Source organism: Panthera uncia, chromosome D1, assembly GCF_023721935.1.
Source record: "Panthera uncia isolate 11264 chromosome D1, Puncia_PCG_1.0, whole genome shotgun sequence".
NCBI lineage: Eukaryota > Metazoa > Chordata > Mammalia > Carnivora > Felidae > Panthera > Panthera uncia.
The window spans coordinates 12,972,511-12,992,783 of record NC_064808.1 but is presented as its reverse complement, the minus strand read 5'-3'; the positions used below and the strand labels follow the sequence as shown (position 1 = coordinate 12,992,783).

Genomic DNA, 20,273 nt, shown 5'->3' with positions numbered 1-20,273 from the left:
TAACTTCAGATGTATAAAAATCTTTGTTGTTTCCTCTTTATGGTCCAGAATTTGTCTGTTACTTCAATAACGGTAGAGCCTAGAATATGCCAGGGTGAAGAAGGATCAGTGCGTCCTGCCCTAAAGTAGCGAATATTCTAGAGAATGATCTGCAATTTGCAACTGTTTCTTCACCAAAGTGAAAATCACATTAGAGTATGCCCCTAAAAGAAACAAACAAACAAACAAAACAAACAAAAAACAAAAAAAAACAACCCATACACCCTCATATTTTATTTCAGAATTCTAAGATTGATCTTATATTCACTCATTCACCTATTCATGATTCAATCCATCAGGGAGTAAGTCAGCAACACCTACTCTTTCCTGGGTATTATTTTAGAAGCTATTAATACAAAGGCAAACTATTTAGATATACCCTTTTCACTTAAAAGCTTACAGACTAGAAAATCCCACACAAACAGTAAAATAAAAATGTTACCAATATTTGACTACAATATCTTACATGCATGAGGAGAGATCACAAGATTACATGAAAAATGAAGTTTCCATCAGTTATTTTTAATCAAAAACCAGCAGTAGGATCAGGTATATGATGGGGTGCCTTATGAAGTTCAATGAAACAATTGATATTCAGTCCTTGCAATGATGCACGTTTTGAATGCATGCTGTTTATCATCTGGTTTTATGGCAAATACATCAGGGTTGTTCCTGACACCAGAATGGAGGCTTTGCACTCTGTTCTATTCTAAAATTCACAGTAAAATGCAACACTGGGGCCAGAATCCTGTGCTTTCTAACTGTTGGATTTTCTCCACCCCACAGCCAACAGCCATACTTCCAACCAATACAGGGGATATTTCAAAACAAATAAACACACCAAGGGTGGAATCATTGCATGTGATTGTTAATCAGTATGATAACCCACCTGTGTTCCTAGGCTAACCCCACATTTTCACTCTGAGGGTGCAATTGTTGTGTGGAGCCTTGGGTACTTGGTCTTTCTTTCCCTGAGGAGTCACTTCACTTGGGAATTCCTGTGTTCAAGCGTGGGGACTGGAGCCATAAACAAGCTTATTTACTGTGCGGGCCTTCAGGGACTTCAGACCCTTGTAACACTCTTCAAAGCACCTCCTGCGGAACCTTAGAAGTGGGCCTCAGATCTCTGCACACAGGTAGGTTCAGCCTAACAATTTACGTAGTGCCCACTCTGGATGTGAAGACCAAGTATCTTGGGAGCTTTACTGATTCCAATCAGACTTGGGACTGAAGTGATACCTGCTCTACTCTCTTTTCCTGAAGACTCTAATCTCTGCCCACTGATGGCCAAGTGGAAGGGACAGGGAAATGACTCAAACAATGGTATCCAGAATCTCTGTTGATAAATTGGACTGTGTGAGCATTTGTACAGAATAAACAGTAGTCATTATGAGGACTGTATTTCACCTTAGGTTACAGAGGAGTGCTTTCTGCCTTACAACTGGTAGAATTAATGTACTAGAAGGAACTCTACACCGCTTAGGAAACTTCTTAAGTGTCTTTGAAAGATAATTTTTTTCCCCTCTGAGAAAGACCTCCTACATTGCTTAGCATCAAGAAACACAAGTTTGTCCCCTTCGTGATTTTCACATCTCCCAGGGTGACAAACCCCATGAAGGAAAGATTCCCTAATGTCAACAGGCGTTTCTGATGTTGTTACTGATGTTTTTACCGAGCCCTGAGAGCTCATAAGAAGACATGGTGTATCCCTAACATGGCCAATGTTTAAATAATTTTAAGACAAATTTCTATAGTGAGAAAACAACAGAATATATTCCGAAATCACTTCAGTAGCTATTTAAAAACTAATATGGAATAATGTTTCTCAGCCCAATTGTACCATAAAGTGATGAACATCAAGTATATTTTGAAAGCTTTATTTTTTCCCTGAGAATTTATTGTTTGGATAAAACTATAAAATATCTCTTTTCAGAAACATACTTGAAAAGAATTGTATGTAAAAATCAAAATAACTTTTATTGTGGCATGTACTTACCAAAATAAAAAGCAACCCTAGCTTTGCCATTAGTTAATATTTCAGTAGAAAATAAAATTAATAGGTAAAGGTATATGCAAATAAATCCTATTCAAAAGCTGATTGCACAGGTTCATAGTACCCAATCTGTAATTCCTGTTGTTGATTTTTTTTTTACTTTTGTAAAATAAGGATATATTTATTGAGTATATTATATCTCAGACTGAAACGTTAACTGAAATGTTTTATTCAGAAAATGATTTTTTCTAAAGTGAGCTTTGCTACAATGATTTTTTTAATCATGAACTTACCTGTGAATTTCTTTTTGGATTCAATGGTAGGAGAAAAGAGATATGGGATATCTAGTGCAACAGAGTTGGATAAGCTCATCAGACATATATTTGATATATGATAAAATTAACACCATAGTATTAAAAGAGAATCAGTTTGTGGGAGAACGCAACCTGATTTGTTTGTTAAATATATAGCAGATAACACATGTCCCAGTTGTTTGGATATGCAAGATTATAATTCATTTGCTATTCCTAATCCTATTTCAACTATGAACTCCTCAGTGAGGCTGAATGAGTTACTGGGATGCAAACACGAATCCACATCAGAAACTTGCTCAAAACAGGGATTCCTGGGTGGCTCAGTTGGTTGGACATCTAACTCTTGATTTCAACTCAGGTCATGATCTCAAGGTTCATGATTTCGAATTCTGCATCAGGCAGTGTGGTGATGGCATACAGCCTGCTTGGCATTCTCTCTCTCCCTCTCAGTGTCCCTGTCTTGATCGTGCTCTCTAAAAAAGAAAAAAAAGAAGAAAGAAAGAAAGAAAGAAAGAGAGGAAGAGAGAAAGAAAGAAAGAAAAAAAGGAAAGGAAAGGAAAGGAAAGGAATGGAAAGGAAAAGAAAAGAAAAGAAAAGAAAAGAAAAGAAAAGAAAAGAAAAGAAAGATAATTGTTCAAAACATGCTGTTCAAAAAACAATAAATGTGGTACCAATTACTTTGCATTCTTTGTTATCAGGCTCTGTACTATCTCATGTTCGTGTATTATCCCGTAGTTTCACACAACACAGGCATATAAACACTTGATAAAAATCACACAGCTAGTAATTGGTGGGCTAATATCCAACCAATGAAGTAACCAAAAAAGCAAACAAAACACGTAAAGCAAAACTCTAAAACCACAGCATTAATCAACATTCTACACAGACTCTTTGCATGACTTAATCTCATTGAGCTTCAAGTATCTCATCAGACATAGAATTAATTACATCCCTCTGGTAGGACACTCCTGCAGAATAATGAGATCGTTATTTTGAAATGGGTACCATAGCTCTGGGCTCAGAGCATACTACATATTGAATAATGTTAACACACCTCTCCACACATTTCTCTGTACAGGTAAAACAAAGTGATAAACGTTGAGCAAATAAAATCTATAAGTAATATTTTAAGACGTCAAAACAGGTTTTAAAAAATTCAGAGGAAAGTGGTATAAGCTAGAAAAAAAGAAATGGCAGTCAGAACACAATATATTAGAGAAGTGTCTGAGCAGATAGTAGTCAGAGTGATAGAAAGGACTAGTTTATTTGGCAGAAGAAAGAAAATGTGATTAAGTTCAAAAATCAGTTTCTGAATGACATCAAGAAGGAACACTACTGAGGTGCAGTGTGTTGGTGAGGTGCAGCGTGGTGTGGTAGAAACTGATAAGGAAAATCCCAGTAGACTCAAAATTTTTCCCACAGACATATTGACATTCCCAAGAATGATGACCAGGAAGGGGCTGAAAAGAAAGCCAGTGGCAGCTAAGGAAAAAATAACTGAAAGTCACTGAAAGTGATCCTGGCTCATCAACTTTTTTTGTTTGTGTATTTATGTACTTTGAGACAGAGAGAAAGGGAGGGAGGCAGAGAGAGCGAGAGAATCCCAAGCAGGCTCTGGGCTATCAGCGCAAAGCTCCATGCGGGACTGGATCTCACACACGGTAAGGTCATGACTTGAGCCGAAATCAGGAATTGGAAACTTAACCGACTGAGCCACCCAGATGCCTAACTTCTTCGACGCACCTATCTTTTATCTTTGAAAACATACAAAAAGGCATGTGTGTGCATGTTTAAATATTTATATGCATGCAATATGATAATTAATGTTTAATTATGCATATAAATATTCATACTTATGATATAGTAGATTAATGTATACTTAGCTAAATTAAATTATATCCAACATGGAATGGGAAAAAATGAATAGCCTGGTACAACAGTTTTAACAATCAGAAATTGGTTACTGGAGAGTTTGTATTTCTGAATTTTGTTCAAACATTGCAAGAAATACAATTAAAATTTCACACTTTTGATTACTAACAAAAATGATCTAATTTAAATGAAATAGTTTACAATCAATTTTACCATCTATTAATTTCCTTCCATTTTCTCCATTAAAAAATGAAAGCCACCGAATACATGGCCCCAGGGAATCTCACCCCGGTGACTGAGTTCATTCTCATGGGAGTCTCAGACCGCCCAGAGCTCCAGATTCCACTCTTCTTTGTTTTCCTGGTGATCTATGGGCTGACCGTGGCAGGGAACCTGGGCATCATCACCTTCACCAGTGTTGACTCTCAGCTTCGAACCCCCATGTACTTCTTCCTCAGGCACTTGGCTATCATCAATCTTGGCGATTCTACTGTCATTGCTCCTAAAATGCTGGTTAACTTCTTGGCTTCAAAGAAGACCATATCCTACTATGGATGTGCAGCCCAACTGGGTGGGTTCTTAGTCTTTATTGTGGCTGAGACTTTCATGCTAGCTGTAATGGCCTATGACCGCTACGTGGCTATTTGCTACCCCCTGCTCTATATGGTGATGGTATCTCCACAGATCTGTCTGCTGCTGGTATCCCTCACATACCTCTACAGTCTGACCACAGCACTGACTGTCACCTCCTGTGTGTTCTCTGTGTCATACTGCTCTTCTAACGTAATCAACCATTTTTACTGTGATAATGTCCCCTTATTGGCATTGTCCTGTTCCAATACCTATATTCCAGAAACAGTAGTGTTTACCTCTGCAGGGATCAATTTGCTTTTCTCTATGATTGTTGTTCTAATATCCTACTTCAACATCGTCCTTGCCATTTTGAGGATACGTTCCTCAGAGGGTCGACAAAAAGCCTTTTCCACCTGTGCCTCCCACATGATGGCTGTCACTGTGTTCTACGGGACCCTTCTCTTCATGTATTTGCAACCAAGGAGCAACCACTCATTGGATACTGATAAAATGGCCTCTATCTTCTACACCCTGGTGATACCAATGCTGAATCCCCTCATTTACAGCCTAAGGAACAAGGATGTGAAGGATACATTGAAGAGATTCCTAAATAAACCATACCAGTCTTTCAAATTCATGTAAATAAGAATTACAATTGTCTCTATTTGAGGGTTTTCATTTTCTCCTGAAAAGCTAATGTCTGCTAAATGCCAAGGAAGTAATAGTTTAAAACTCCATAAATTTCGATGGGAAAATCGTAACCAATTTCTATCCCAACCTCAAATAACCAACTTTTCCTAATACAAATATGTATTAGTTACCAAAAAAAGTACACATATTTAAGTTGTAAACAGTGATTTCAATATAAACACATTTTATAGTGCAACATAAGTTGGCTACTGGGTTTTTATAATTTCTTTTCAAGGCAACTCAAAACTCTATGAGCTACAGACTCCATTATTTGGACTACTCCTCACTGTTTATGTGATCTCAGTAGTGAATAACCTGGGTTTGATCATCCCCACCAAGATAGACTCTAGGCTACAAACACCCATGTACTTCTTCCTCAGACACCTGGCTTTCACTGATCTTGGTTATTCAACAGCTGTGGGACCCAAAATGCTAGTAAATTATGCTGTAGATCAACATACAATCTCCTTTAATGGGTGTGCCACCCAAATCACTTTTTTCAATATTTTTATCATTAATGAAATTTTCATTCTGTCGGCAATGGCCTATGACTGCTATGTGGCCATCTGTAACCCTCTGCTCTACACAGCTGTTATGTCACAAAGATTCTGTCAGGTGCTGGTGGCAATACCTTACCTCTATAGTGTCTCTTTGTCTTTGCTGACCATCATGAAAGTGTTCCTTTCATCGTTTGGTGACTGTAATGTCATCAGGCATTTCCACTGTGACAGTCTGCCATTGATAGCTTTGTTCTGCTCAGGCACCCATGAAAGTAGATTGATAATTCTGATCTTTTCTGCTTTTAATCTGGTGTCATCCCTTCTCATAGTCCTTGTGTCTTACATTCTAATCTCTGTTGCCATCTTCAGGATGAACTCTGAAGAAGGCAGGCACAAGGCTTTCTCCACCTGTGGATCCCATCTGGCAGTGATTGCCTTATTCTGTGGCACTCTATTCTTTACATATGTGCAGCTGAAATCTACTAATTCGTTTGATACTGATAATATGGCCTCCTTATTTTACACATTGGTTGTACCCATGCTGAATCTGATGATCTATAGCTTGAGGAACAAAAAGGTGAAAAATGCCCTACAAAGTACTTGGAGAAAGTGTTCAAACATAGGCATACCTCAGAGATATTGCGGGTTTGGTTCCAGTCCACCACAATGAAGCAAATTTCACAATAAGCTAAATTAAATGAATTTTTGGTTGTCCAATACATATAAAAGTTATGTTGACACTGTATTATAGTCTGTTAAGTATTTTTAGCATTAGAGGTAATCATACAATGTGTATATTTTAATTAAAAAAACACTGCATTGCTTAAAAATGCTGTCATCTGAGCAGTCAGAGTCATAATATTTAGCTCACAGAGGGTCTTGCCTCCATCTTGATGGCTGCTTAGTGGTCAGGGTGGTGGTTTCCGAAGGTTAGGGTAACTGTGGTATTTTCTGTTTTTTTTATTAAAAAAATGTTAAATGTTTACTTTTGAAAGAGATAGAGACAGAGCACAAGCAGGGAGAGGCAGATTGAGAGGGAAAGAGGGAGACACAGAATCCAAAACAGGCTCCAGGCTCTGAGCTGTCAGCACAGAGCCTGACACAGGGCTTGAACTCTGAACAGAAAGATCATGACTTGAGCTGAGGTTGGACGCCCAACCAACTAAGCTACCTAGGTGCCCAACTGTGGTAATTTCTTAAAATGAATCAACGATGAAGTTTGTTGCATTTATTAACTCTTCCTTTCATGAATAATTTCTCTATAGCATGTGATGCTGTTTGATAGAATTTACCCACAGTAGAACTTCTTTTCAAAATGGAGTCAATCTTCTCGAACCCTGCTGCTGCTCTATCATCCATGTATATGTAATATTCTAAATCCACTGTTGCCAGTTCAACAACCTCACAACATCTTCACCAGGAGTAGATTCCATGTGAAGAAATCATTTTTTTGGATCATGCATAAGAAGCAATTCTTCATCCATTAAAGTTTTATCATGATATTTAAGCCATTCATTCACATCTTTAGGCTACACTTCTGATTCTAGTTCTCTTGCTGTTTCTACCACATCTGAAATTACTTCTTCCACTGAAGAATTGAGCTTCCAATTTGTTTAAAACATACACAGACCCATACACACACACACATAACAAATATATGATGCTAAGTATAATCAAGTGAAGCAGAATAAAAGAAGTATGCCTGTGTTTTATTTAAAATTCACAGTAAAATATGCTAACAATAAATGATGTATTATCCAATGTATACTATAACTAACATTCTGTAACCTGTACTAGTGCTTGAAGGGATGGGCAGTTTTCTGTTAAATTATGATTTGTGAACATGTGCATGCTTAACAAAGTATAAATAAAAGCACGGTTATTTTTAAGTTGCGTAATTATGTACAATACGAATTCAAAAGAACTTCAAGGTGAAACATTAAAAATAACAACTAAATTTTGCAAGGTTGGTATATATAAGGTCTCCATATAAGAGATCAGTTTTTTTGCTAGAAACTAGCAAAAGACTTGTAAAAATGAAATTTTATACTATTAATTACACCTGAAAAGAAAATCTGTATCCAAGAAAAAATCTATAAACAATTTGCGTGATTTGTTGTCAGAAACTACAAAGACATTACTGAGTTATTAAAGAAAACATAGATGTCGGAGTATGTCATGTCCTTTGGTTGGAAGAAGTAAATGCTGTGATGAGATCAGTTCTCCCTAAATTATCCTATAGATGTAACACAGTAACAATCCAATCCCAGTCGGTATTTAAATATTTAAGTTAATATCAAAATGTATATGGAAATGCAAAAGCTTTAATAACCAGGGTAATACCCAAGAAGAAGAATTTAATGATGGGTATAAATTCCTTTAACAAAACTAGACTATTTTTTAATGTTTATTTATTTGTTTTGAAAGAGAGAGATAGGGAGAGGGGCAGAGAGAGAGAGGATCCCAAGCAGGCTCCCTGCTGTTAGTGCAGAGGTGGACACAGGGCTTCTTCTCACCAGCAGAACCATGAGATTATGACCTGAGCTGAAATAAGGAGTCAGCTGTTTAACAGACTGAGCCACCCAGGTGCCCCAAAACCACAACATTTCTTGAACAAGAGGAAAATATCTCCATGAGTTGGAATAAGCAAAGAAAGCCAGGGAGGTGAACAACGAATGGACATAATACCAGGTGAAAGACACTAGGCTCTCCCAAAATCACACTGGCATATGCAAATATAAATGAGATTGAACTGTACTCATTTGGCACTTTATATAAGTGACCCATTTTGGTTTAGAATGTTTGATACAGTTGAGGAGTACTGCATGTAGGCAAGAATGCAAGGCTGATTTCACACGTGAAAGCCCATTACTTAAATCCATAAATCAACATTCTTATTAGTTAAAAGAAAACAAATAGGTTTCTGATAAAATTCAACAGCAACTTGTAATAAACTGACAAGCTGAGTAGAATAGAAGAAATCAGTGTTATAAATGATATCTATAAAAATCTTATATACGGGGGAATAAATAGATTGAACACAGAGGTATTGAAGTTAGCGAAAATACTTGTACAGTATTATAATCATGGACACATATTACTGCATTTAAAAACATACAGAAAACTTGTAAAACGGAAACATTGAACACTTACCTTCTGAAATTAACCCTAAGACTAAGAGACCCGGACTCATCATGTATATTCAATATGTATTAGACATTGTAGCTGGTTCACCATAATAGGAAATAAAAAGTATAAAGATAGGAAACCACATACTGTCATTAAAAACATTTTTGGGTAAATGTTATGATTAACTACATAGAAAAAAATCTATAAATAATTTATTAAAAAATAATAAGTGAATTTAGTAAATTTGCTGGATACAAAACAAATTTAGAAAAATCAACTTTATTTCTACATCCCACCCATAACAGTTAGAAAATAAAATTTAAGGAGCGGTAACGTTTATAAAACAAATAAAATAAATCCCTAATTTATTAAAATCTAATACAAATATATGAGTCGTCATTAATAATATGTATAAAAATTTAACTTGGAAGAATCAATGAAAATTTGAACCAAATATGTCCATGGAATAGAAGATTTACTATTGTAACAATGTCCAATATCTTTAGATTGATCTATAGTTTCAATATAATTCCAGCATACCTTATTTTCCTCCTCCTTCTTTCCCTTCCTGATTTCTTCCTTCTTCTGTAGAATTCTGCAACGATACAATTTTTTAAACCATTTATTCTTTTACTTTAGCCTGCCATCCTCAGTTTATTCTGATATTTTTAATTAGTAGTTTATTAGGGATATGTATATATATTTTTATTTCATTATACTTATGCTTGTGCATGTTATAGGCTATTCTCATAGTATGTAGTTCTTTGTGGCCTTAATGTGAAGAAAAACTTAAAATATCATTCCAGAATCTATAAACCTGTATCTATATATACATCTATCTATCTATAAGCTTGTCTGCGTCATTTACCTTGACAGTAGTCTGTTGAATAATATAGTAAGCATAAGACACATTTTTTTCTTTAAAAGAATTTATCCCTTTATCCAAAGGGAATTTTTATAAAATTTTATTATATAAAACCAATTCCAGTAACCTCACTTTCTCCCAGTTTCTCCTCATATTTTTCCTAGATTCCTACAATCAATATATGTCTGATGTGTTACAAACAACTTGGTGTATGTCAGTTGTAACGAAAATGCACGTGGGGGGAGGAAATGTTTTGGTTTTAGGTAAATTTTTATTACATATTGTATGTAAAGTAGAAACAACTTATCCAAAAGAACAGCACAGTGATGGTCCAATCTTAGTCATGGAGTTGGGATGTGACAGGGTGAGGGGACTGGGGACAATTAGCTGAATAACATACTACTTGACTTGATAACAAACTATTCATCATCATAACCCTGAAAAGAAGCTGCACAAAAAGAATTTATATGTGCATATTTAGAGATAATCTGTTTCAGACAACATACTATCGCCTCTGAAAAAAAACACGTGAAAAACCCCACTATGTATATGATATTTGAAAGCTATTTCCAGGTACCACAAACACATTGAACCAATTCTCACTTCATTTGTCTTTCCCAGCAGTCTTGCAAAAAAAAATGATTTTGCTAATATGGAAACAGGGAGTAAGATAATTTATATCATTTGCTCAAAGTATTCCTTTGCATAGACCACCATTTTAAGTATAGCAGAGGCCCCATCTACTTATGTATATTTCTTGGGATAATTCTCTAAATAAAGTCAAATAATCTCTACTATGATTTGTTAAAGTTTCCTGCTTACATACTTCTGTCATATGTCAGCCAAGTGTATTAATTGTTTCATCCTGTACCACGTGTAGGCATAAGGGGTCTTACAGAACTATGCTTTACAACAGTGGTTTTAGATGTTTCCACAGATCATTGGCACTGAGGTTTTAAATTTTTTGTACATAACTAATATATTATATCATGTGAATGTAATTTGGTAAATGTAATTATGTAATCACCATTGTACAAACAACAAACAGAAAAATTTGATAACCACCTATACATCTATGGTTTTTACCATTTTTTAAAATGTTTGATGCCTTTATCTATCTATCTATCTATCTATCCACTTAATCATCTATCTACCTATCATCTATCCATCTATCTATCTGTCTATGCAGTTTTGCAGCCTTGGCCCCCCTGGCATTTTGAGTTGTTTAATTCTTTGTCAGGTAGGAGACAGCCCTAATATAGTAGGATTATTAGCAGCATCACAGGACGCTGCCCATAATATGCCAGTAGCATTCCTCCTCAAGTTATGACAACCAAAATACCTCAAAACAGTGTCAACTGTTCTTTGGAAGACAAATATCCCAGTGTAATACTGCTGAAACACTGATCTATCTCTATCTCTGGCCCAATCTTCCATTCTTCCTTACTTTCTTCCTCTCTCTCTCTCTCTCTCTCTGTGTGTGTGTCTTTATAACAATATAAATTATTATATATGTTTTGTAGGGGGTTGGGGGTTTATTTTTAAATATCCTGAATTTGAAATTTGGATTTATCTTATTTATATTAGTTTTCTATGCTACAACACTAACACACGGATGATATAACAAGGAAGCTGTTTATTATGCAGATTATCTATCCGGAATAGGTTTTCCGATAAACCTAGATTAAAAAAACATTGGGGTGCCTGGGTGGCTCAGTCGGTTAAATGTCCGACTCTCGATTTTGGCTCAGGTCACGATCTCCCGACTGCGAGTTCGAGCCCCAGGTCGGACTCTGTGCTGACAGCTCAGAGCCTGGAGCCTGCTTAGGATTCTGTGTCTCCCTCTCTCTCTGCATCTCCCCCACTCAAATTTTGTTTCTCTCTGTCTCTCAAAATTAATAAGTAATAAAAACATTTTAAAAAACACAAACAGTGCTGAACAAATTCATTCTCATGGGAATCACAAACCATCCTGAGCCGCAGCCTCCATTGTTTGGGCTCTTCCTCATCTACCCAGTCTCAGTGATGGGCAATCGGGTATGATCATCCTCACAAAGATGGACTCTAGGCTGTAAACACTCATGTACTTCTTCCTCAAACACTTGGGTCTCACTGATCTGAGTTATTCAACAATTTTAGGACCAAAAGTGTTAATAAGTTTTATCATGGAAGCAAACACAATCTCTGATTATTTGTGCACCACACCGGTAGCTTTCTACATTATCCTCATTGTTAGTGAAATTTTCATTCTATTGGCTACGCCCTATGGTAGCTACATGGCCATGTGGCCATCTGTAACCTTCTGCCCTATCCAGTCTTCATGTCACAAAGGGTGTGTCAGGTCCTGGTGGCCATCCCCTATCTCTACAGCACATTTGTTTCTCTTCTATTTACTATAAACATTTTTAGTTTATCCTTTTGCGACTATAGTATCATCAATCATTTCTACTGTGACAGTCCTTTCTTCTTATCTTTCCTCTGCTCAAATAGGCATGATTGAGTTGATTTTGATTTTGTCGGGTCTTATTTATTTTTATTTTTTTAAATGTTTACTTAATTATTTTCAGAGAAAGAGCAAGCAAGGGAGGGGCGGAGAGAGGGAGAGAGAGAATCCCAAGCAGGCTCTGTGTGAACAACCTGATGCAGGACTTGATCCCATGAACTGTGAGATCATGACCGCGAGATACCTTGGACCGGGAAATTAAGAGTTGATGCCTAAGCGACTGGGCCACCCCGGCACCTTGATTTTCTCCGTTTTTAATTTGATTTTAGTCCTTTTGATAGTTCTCGCATCTTACCTGTTGAGTCTGCTAGACATGGTCAGGACAGACTCAGCAGAGGGCAGGCACAAGACTTTTTGCATCTGTGGGTCCCACCTGACAGTGGGTACAGAGTCTTATGAGACTTTAATATTTATGTATGTGGAACCTAAGCCCAGTCATTCCTTTGACACTGATAAAGTGGCTCATATATTTTACACCTTCATTATCCCCATGCTGAATCCCTTGATCTATAGCTTGAGGAACAAAGATGTAAACTATGCAGGACAAAGGATGTGGAAAAAAACTATGCATACCTTCCCTTAATTTATTGCACTGTGTGGTTCCTATGAATAAGATTATAAACATTAAACATTGTTTTGTGTTCCTTCAGAGGGAAAAGCAAGGATAAATGAGTCAACGTATATTTAAAGATTGACCTCTATGTATAAGTCATACTTCTAAGTGCATTTGCAGAAAAAGACATTCAGTATACAATATCAATTAAATACCTTCGAAATTCTAGTGTTTTGTTAATAAGTACATAAGTATATAGTTAAACAATAACAAGCTACGTATGAATGACAAAGTGCAGATAAAATTTACCTGTGGCAAAGCAGATAATGTGATATGATCAGGGCCAAGATTAATAGAAAAATGAAGGGGTATCAAAGAAGATTCAATTTTATAAGAAAAGGCATTTTTGTGATAAAAGTAAATAAAATGACTGTGACTATGTAAAGTCAATTGTATTCTTATTTAATATTTATTATGAACAGCAAATATGTTTTAATTTAGGAAAACACATAGTTACATTGCTAATATTTTCGGAGCATTTAAAATTACTCCCCAGAATTAATTAATTTTGTTCAAGTTAGGTAATTTGCAAACACAACTAATGTGATTGCACCAAATTTAAAATGGTATAAAAGATGTCATAAAGAAATTGAAAAGGTATTATTTTATTTCATGTAATAGACAAAATTTATTATCAGTAATACATACAAATTAAATTACACATGTATGTACCAATCACAACGAGGGAAACATCTTGAATTCACTTACGTAAATTGTAAAACCACATAATTGGCGATACTATGTATAATTTATGTATTCAAAACTATAACAGAAAATACATTCTTTATTTTGCAAAAGACAATATGGATGAATCTTGAAGACATTATACTAAGTGAAATAAGCTAGTCACAGTACTGCATGAGGCCATCTGTGAGGTATAGAAATAATTAAATACATAGAATCAGAGAGTGGAATGGTGGCCATCAGGGACTGGAGGAAGGGAGAAATAGTTGATAAGCAACAGGTATCAAGTTTCAGTTATGCAAGATGATTAAGTTCTAGAGATTTGTTATAAAACATTGCGTCTATGATCACCATGACTGTGTTGTGCACTTAAATATTGGTCAAGAGTGTAGAGTTCCTATGAAGTTTTAAGTTTTCTGATCACGACAAAATATAAATAAAAAGATTTGGAAAAAAGAGAAAAAGGTTGTGTATAGTTACTAACTTTGTAGATGGGGTGGAGGGAATGTGAATGGGGATAATAGATTAGCGCATATTCAGCTTATATGTAATTAAAGCATTATCTTAAAATAATGAATCATAGAAACGCATGCGTGGCTCAGGGTTAAGCGTCTCTGACTTTTGATTTTGGCTCAGGTCACGATTTCCTGGTTTGTGGGATTAAGCCCGGTGCCAGGCTCTGCGCTGGCTGTAGGAGTCTACCTGGTATTCTCTCTCTCCCTCTTTCTCTGCCCCTCTCCTGCTTATGCTCTCTCTCTCTCAAAATAAATAAACTTAATAAAATAAATAATGAATCGTGTATGAGAAAACTATTCTTTAAGGTGAGGGATAGAAGTATGGTGTCTGTACTATAATTTCCTGAACATATATAGGTATGTGTATGTATATGTAGATGTGTGCAGTGTTTCTTATAAGTATGTTGAAAGGTGAAATGTTGTGATTCAGAATGGTCCTGTCTTATCCTAGAACTTTATTTGCTTGACCAAAGTAAGTTTATATATGGTACTCACAACTTAGGAAAGGGACAACACCTCCTATGCAACAAACATTTTAAATAAGAGATCAAAGTGTAATATAAAGCATCAATAACAATGAAAAATGCAAAAGTAACTATTTTTTTTTTTAATTTTACAACGCTGTGGGAATGCTAATTAGATGGGGGGGGGTTGGCAGAGCTGATGAGGGAGTGAAAGTACGGTTAACTGAGCGGGGTACCGACTCTCTGTGGTCACATGACAGACAATCGGCAAATGTCATCGGAGAGGAAGCAACAACACAACCCTCTTGTGGGTACTTGGACTCTGGAAAGAACCTCAAGGGTTTAAATTCATTGTCATGAGTAACTTGAGATTTGTAAAAATCTTTATTTCCTCTTTATGGTCTGTCTGCAAGTTGTCTGTTACTTCAGTGGTTCTGGAGCCTAGAATGGGCCGAGATGAAGAAGAAACAGTGTATCCTGACAGAAGTAGTGAATATCTTAGAGAATGATATGCAAGTTGTCACTGTTTCTTCACCAAAGTGAAAATCATCTTAAAGATAGAGTATAAGCACTTAAAAATCCTTCCTATTTTATTTCAGAATTCTAAGATGGTTATTATATTCACTCATTCACTTTTTATCATTTATCAGTCAGTAGTCAGTAAAAATCTTTTGAACACCTACTCTTTCCTGGGCACTATTTTAGAAGCTATTAATACAAAGGCATTTAGATGTACTATTTTCATTTGTAAAGCATACAGACTAGAAAGCCCCATACAAACAGGAAAGTAAAAATGTTATCAATATTTACTTATAACATTTTAAATGCTTGATAAGAGATCACAAGGTTTTCTGAAAAATGCAATTTCCATCGAATAATTTTAATAAAACACCGGCAACAGGATCAGGTATATGATGGGTGCTTTCTGAATTTCAATAGAACAATTCATATTTAGTCTTCTTAGAGTGATGCGCATTTCGAACGCATGCTGTATATCATCTGATTTTTATGGCAAATAAAATGGCAAAAAAAAAAAAAAAAAAAAGAAAAAGAAAAAAAGCCCAGGCAGAATCCTGGGCTTTCCAACTGTTGGATTTGCTTCACCCCAGGACCAGCAGCCACACCGCCCAACCAATACGAGGGACGAATCAAAACAAACACACACACAAACGGTGGACTCAATGCACGTGATGGTTACTCAGTATGATCACCTGCCTGTGTCCCTAGGCTAACCCCACATCTTCACCCTGGGGTGCAGTTGTTGTGTGGAGACTTGAGTAATTGGTCTTCCCGTCCCCGGGGAATCAGAACTTTCCCTGGGAATTCCTGGGTGCACGTGTGGGAACTGGAGCCATAAACCAGCTTAGTTCAGTGTGCGGGTCTACAGGGACTTCAGACACTTGTAACACTCTTCAAAAGACCTCCTGCGGAACCTTAGAAGTGGGTCTCAGCAGACCTCTGTGCACAGGTAGGTTCAACCCAACGATTTACGAAGCGCTCATTCTGGGTGTGACGACCGAAGTACTTGGGGAGGTTTACCAATTCAAATCAGACTCAGGACTGAAATGTCTGCTCTATTCTCTTCCCCTGAGGACTCGAATCTCTGCCCCCTGATGGCCCGGTGGAAGGGACAGGGAAACGACTCAAACAAAGGTGTCCAGGCCCCCTACTGATAAATTCAAAAGTGTGAGCACTTCTACAGAATAACCAATAGACATTGCAAGGAGTCCATTTCAACTTAGGATGAGGAGGCATTCTTTCTGCCTCAGAGCTGGCAGAAGAGATGTTTTAGAAGGCATTTACACCAGATAGGAAGCTTCCTAAGTGTCTTTGAAATGTAAGATTTCTTCTCCAAGAAAGACCTACTAGATTGCCTAAGATAAAACAAAACAAAAACAAACAAACAAACAAAAAACCTAGTTTCTCCTCTCCCTGTTTTCCCACATTGCCCAGGGTGATAAACCATATGACGGAAAGATGTGGACCCAACAGTCTGTACGTTGCTGGTGGACGCTGAGAATTCAGCAGAAGATGCAGTTTGCCCTTAACATAGCCCATGTATAAGTCACTTTCAGACAAATTGGGGAAGAATGGACTGTGCTCTTGAAATCATTTCGGAAGCTATTTAAAAACTAATACGCAATGTTATTTCTCAGCCACATTGTACCATCAAATGATTAACATTAAGTATATTTTCAAAGGGTTTTTTTGTTTGTTTTTTTACTGAGAATTCAATATTTTGGTAGAGCTATAAAATATTTCTTTTCAGAAACACGCTTGAGAAACACGGCATGTACAAGTCAAAATATCTTTTATTTTGAGACATACTTACCAAAATAAAAACACAACTTGCCATTAGTAATACTTCATTAAAAATGAATTCAAAAGAGCTAAGAGTATATGCAAATATGTTATTTTCAAAAGATAATCGCATGAATTCATTGTAACCAGTCCACAATTACTGTTGTTGGTGCTTTTTTTTTTGTTAAATTAAGAATACACTTATTGAATATATGATAACCCAGAGTGAAACATGCACTGAGTTGTTTTTGTTCAGGAAATGCTTTGCCTAAAGTGAGTGTTGCCACAGTGATTTTCATCATAAACTTACCTGTGCATTTCTTTTCAGACGCAGTGGTAGGACAAGAGACATGGGATGTTTAGTGCAACACAGTTGTATAAGCTCATCAAACATATATTTGATTTATGGAATGAAGTATCTTTTTTTTTTGTTAAAGATCTTATTTTTATGTAATCTCTATACCCAGCATGAGGTAGAATTCACAACCCTGACATCAAGGGTCCCATGCTCTACTGACTGAGCAAGCCTGGTGTCCCTAAAGTATCTTTGACTAAACAAACACACACCACACTTTTAATAGAGAAGCAAGTTGTGAGAGAACCCAAGTTGTGAAACAACACAACTGATTTGTTTGTTAAATGTGTAGCTAGATATCACGTGCCCCAGTTGCTTGGATATGCAAAATTGCAATTCACTTGCTATTCCTATTTCTTTTAAGTTTATTTGTATTTCTTTGGAGAGAGAAATGGAGAGTCAGCGGGGGAGGGGCAGAGAGCGAGGGAGACAGAATCCCAAGCAGTCTCCCTGCTGTCAGCACCAAGCCCAAGCGGGTCTCGAACTCACTAAACATGAGATCTTGACCTGAGCCAAAACCAAGAGTTGGACACTTAACCGACTGAGCTACTGAGGCATCTGTTGCTATTCCTATTTTAACTAAAAAACTCCTCAGTGAGGTAGAATGGATTACAGGGACACAAGCAGGAAATCACATTGGAAAATCATTCAAAATACGCTAATAACAATAACTGCTGGTACTATTTTTTTTTTTTTTGCCTTCATTGTTATCAGGCTCTGTACTAACTTGCATACGTGTATTACCTCATGACATTCACACAACACAGGTATGAATACTTGGCAAAAACCACACAGCTAGAAATTGGTGGACTAACATCCAACCAATCAACCAAACAAACACGTAAAACAAAACCACAAAACCAAAGCGTTAATCAGTACTCAACACAGTCTCTTTGCGTGACTTAAGCTCATTGAGCCTCAACCATCTCATCGGACATGGAAATAATTTCATCCATCTCCTAGGACACTCCTGCCGAATAACGAGATTATTATTTTGAAATGGCTAGCATAGCTCTGGGCCCATAGTACACTACATACTGAATAATGTTAGCATGCTTCTCCAATCATTTCTCTGTACAAGTAAAACAAAGTTATCAAACTTGAGCAAACCAAGCCTACAAATGATACTTTTTCCAAACATCAAAACAGGCTTTGTACAATGTAAAAGAAAGAGGTATGAGCTAGAAAACAAGAAAGGGCTGCCAGAAGACAATAATACAGAAGTGTCATCGCAGGTAGAGGTCGGAGTGATACAAAGGACTAGTTTATTTGGCAGAAGAAAGGAAATGTGATTAAACTTAAAAAATTCAGTTTTTGAATGACACGAAGAAAGAACACCACTGAGGTGTAGTCTGTTGGTGGACAGCTGAAGCAGTGTGGTTAGATAGAAACTGATAAGGAAAAACCAACACAGTCAAAATATTTCCTGCAGAAATATTGAAATCCCAAAGATGATGACACATTACGAGCTGAAGAGAAAGCCAGTGGCAGGTAAGGAAAAAATAACTGTAAATCACTCTGGGTCATCAACTTCTTATAGGCAGTTATCTTTTATCATTGGAAACATACACATATACAGAGGCATATGCGTGTATATGTAAATATATATTTATGCAATGTTATAATTAATATTTTTAAATATGCCTATGAATATTAAGACATGTAATATAGTACATTAATGTACATTCATCTAATATAAATTATATACAACACAGAACTGAAAAATTAATAGCTTGGTACAACAGTTCTAACAACTTGAAATTGGTCTTTAGAGAGTTTAAATATCTGAATTTTGTTAAAACATTAGGAGAAATAAAATTAAACTCTGACACCTTTCACTGTAAACAAAAAAGAAATTCAACTTAAATGAAACAGTTTACAATCTAGCATGTACCAGAAAACCTGATTTTACCATCTATTAATCTCCTTCCATTTTCTCCTTTAGAAGATGAAAGCCACTGAATACATGGCCCCAGAGAATCTCACCCCGGTGACTGAGTTCATTCTCATGGGAGTCTCAGACCGCCCAGAGCTCCAGATTCCACTCTTCTTTGTTTTCCTGGTGATCTATGGGCTGACCGTGGCAGGGAACCTGGGCATCATCACCCTCACCAGTGTTGACTCTCAGCTTCAAACCCCCATGTACTTCTTCCTCAGGCACTTGGCTATCATCAATCTTGGCGATTCTACTGTCATTGCCCCGAAAATGCTGGTTAACTTCTTGGCTTCAAAGAAGACCATATCCTACTATGGATGTGCAGCCCAACTGGGTGGGTTCTTAGTCTTTATTGTGGCTGAGATTTTCATGTTAGCTGTAATGGCCTATGACCGTTATGTGGCTATTTGCAATCCTCTGCTCTACATGGTTGTGGTATCTCCACAGATCTGTCTGCTGCTGGTATCCCTCACATACCTCTACAGTCTGACCACAGCACTGACTGTTACCTCCTGTGTGTTCTCTGTATCATACTGCTCTTCTAATGTAATCAACCATTTTTACTGTGATAATGTCCCCTTGTTGGCATTGTCCTGTTCCAATACCCATATTCCAGAAACAGTAGTGTTTACTTCTGCAGGGATCAATTTGTTTTTCTCTATGATTATTGTTCTAATATCCTACTTCAACATCATCTTTGCCATTTTGAGGATACGTTCCTCAGAGGGTCGACAAAAAGCCTTTTCCACCTGTGCCTCCCACATGATGGCTGTCACTGTGTTCTACGGGACCCTTCTCTTCATGTATTTGCAACCAAGGAGCAACCACTCATTGGATACTGATAAAATGGCCTCTGTCTTCTACACCCTGGTGATACCCATGCTGAATCCCCTCATTTACAGCCTAAGGAACAAGGATGTGAAGGAT

The 20,273-nt window shown here is 36.8% G+C and overlaps 3 protein-coding genes and 1 pseudogene across 4 annotated transcripts in view; all 4 read left to right on the top strand.

Annotated features, from left to right (window-relative positions):
• Positions 1–4,485: 4,485 nt before the first annotated feature.
• On the top strand, positions 4,486–5,433 carry LOC125916035 (olfactory receptor 8J2-like). The gene has a single exon (XM_049622208.1). The coding sequence runs from the start codon at positions 4,486–4,488 to the stop codon at positions 5,431–5,433; it is 948 nt and encodes a 315-aa protein (XP_049478165.1).
• Positions 5,434–5,487: 54 nt separating this feature from the next.
• LOC125911383 (olfactory receptor 8K3-like) lies at positions 5,488–6,651 on the top strand. Its single transcript, XM_049615254.1, has 2 exons — positions 5,488–5,548; positions 5,684–6,651. Exons 1-2 carry the CDS (start codon positions 5,488–5,490, stop codon positions 6,649–6,651), a joined length of 1,029 nt encoding a protein of 342 aa, XP_049471211.1.
• A 5,253-nt stretch (positions 6,652–11,904) lies between these two features.
• Positions 11,905–13,061, top strand: LOC125911373 (olfactory receptor 8K3-like; annotated as a pseudogene).
• A 6,282-nt stretch (positions 13,062–19,343) lies between these two features.
• Positions 19,344–20,273, top strand: part of LOC125916030 (olfactory receptor 8J2-like) — a 1,944-nt gene continuing 1,014 nt past the window's right edge. Inside the window, exon 1 of one of the 2 annotated variants that reach the window (XM_049622184.1) lies at positions 19,344–19,804. In XM_049622184.1, the coding sequence (XP_049478141.1) occupies positions 19,359–19,804 (446 nt within the window). In that variant the 5' untranslated portion in view covers positions 19,344–19,358. Of the gene's footprint in view, positions 20,265–20,273 lie in introns of both variants that reach the window. The other variant, XM_049622194.1, reaches the window with a different exon arrangement.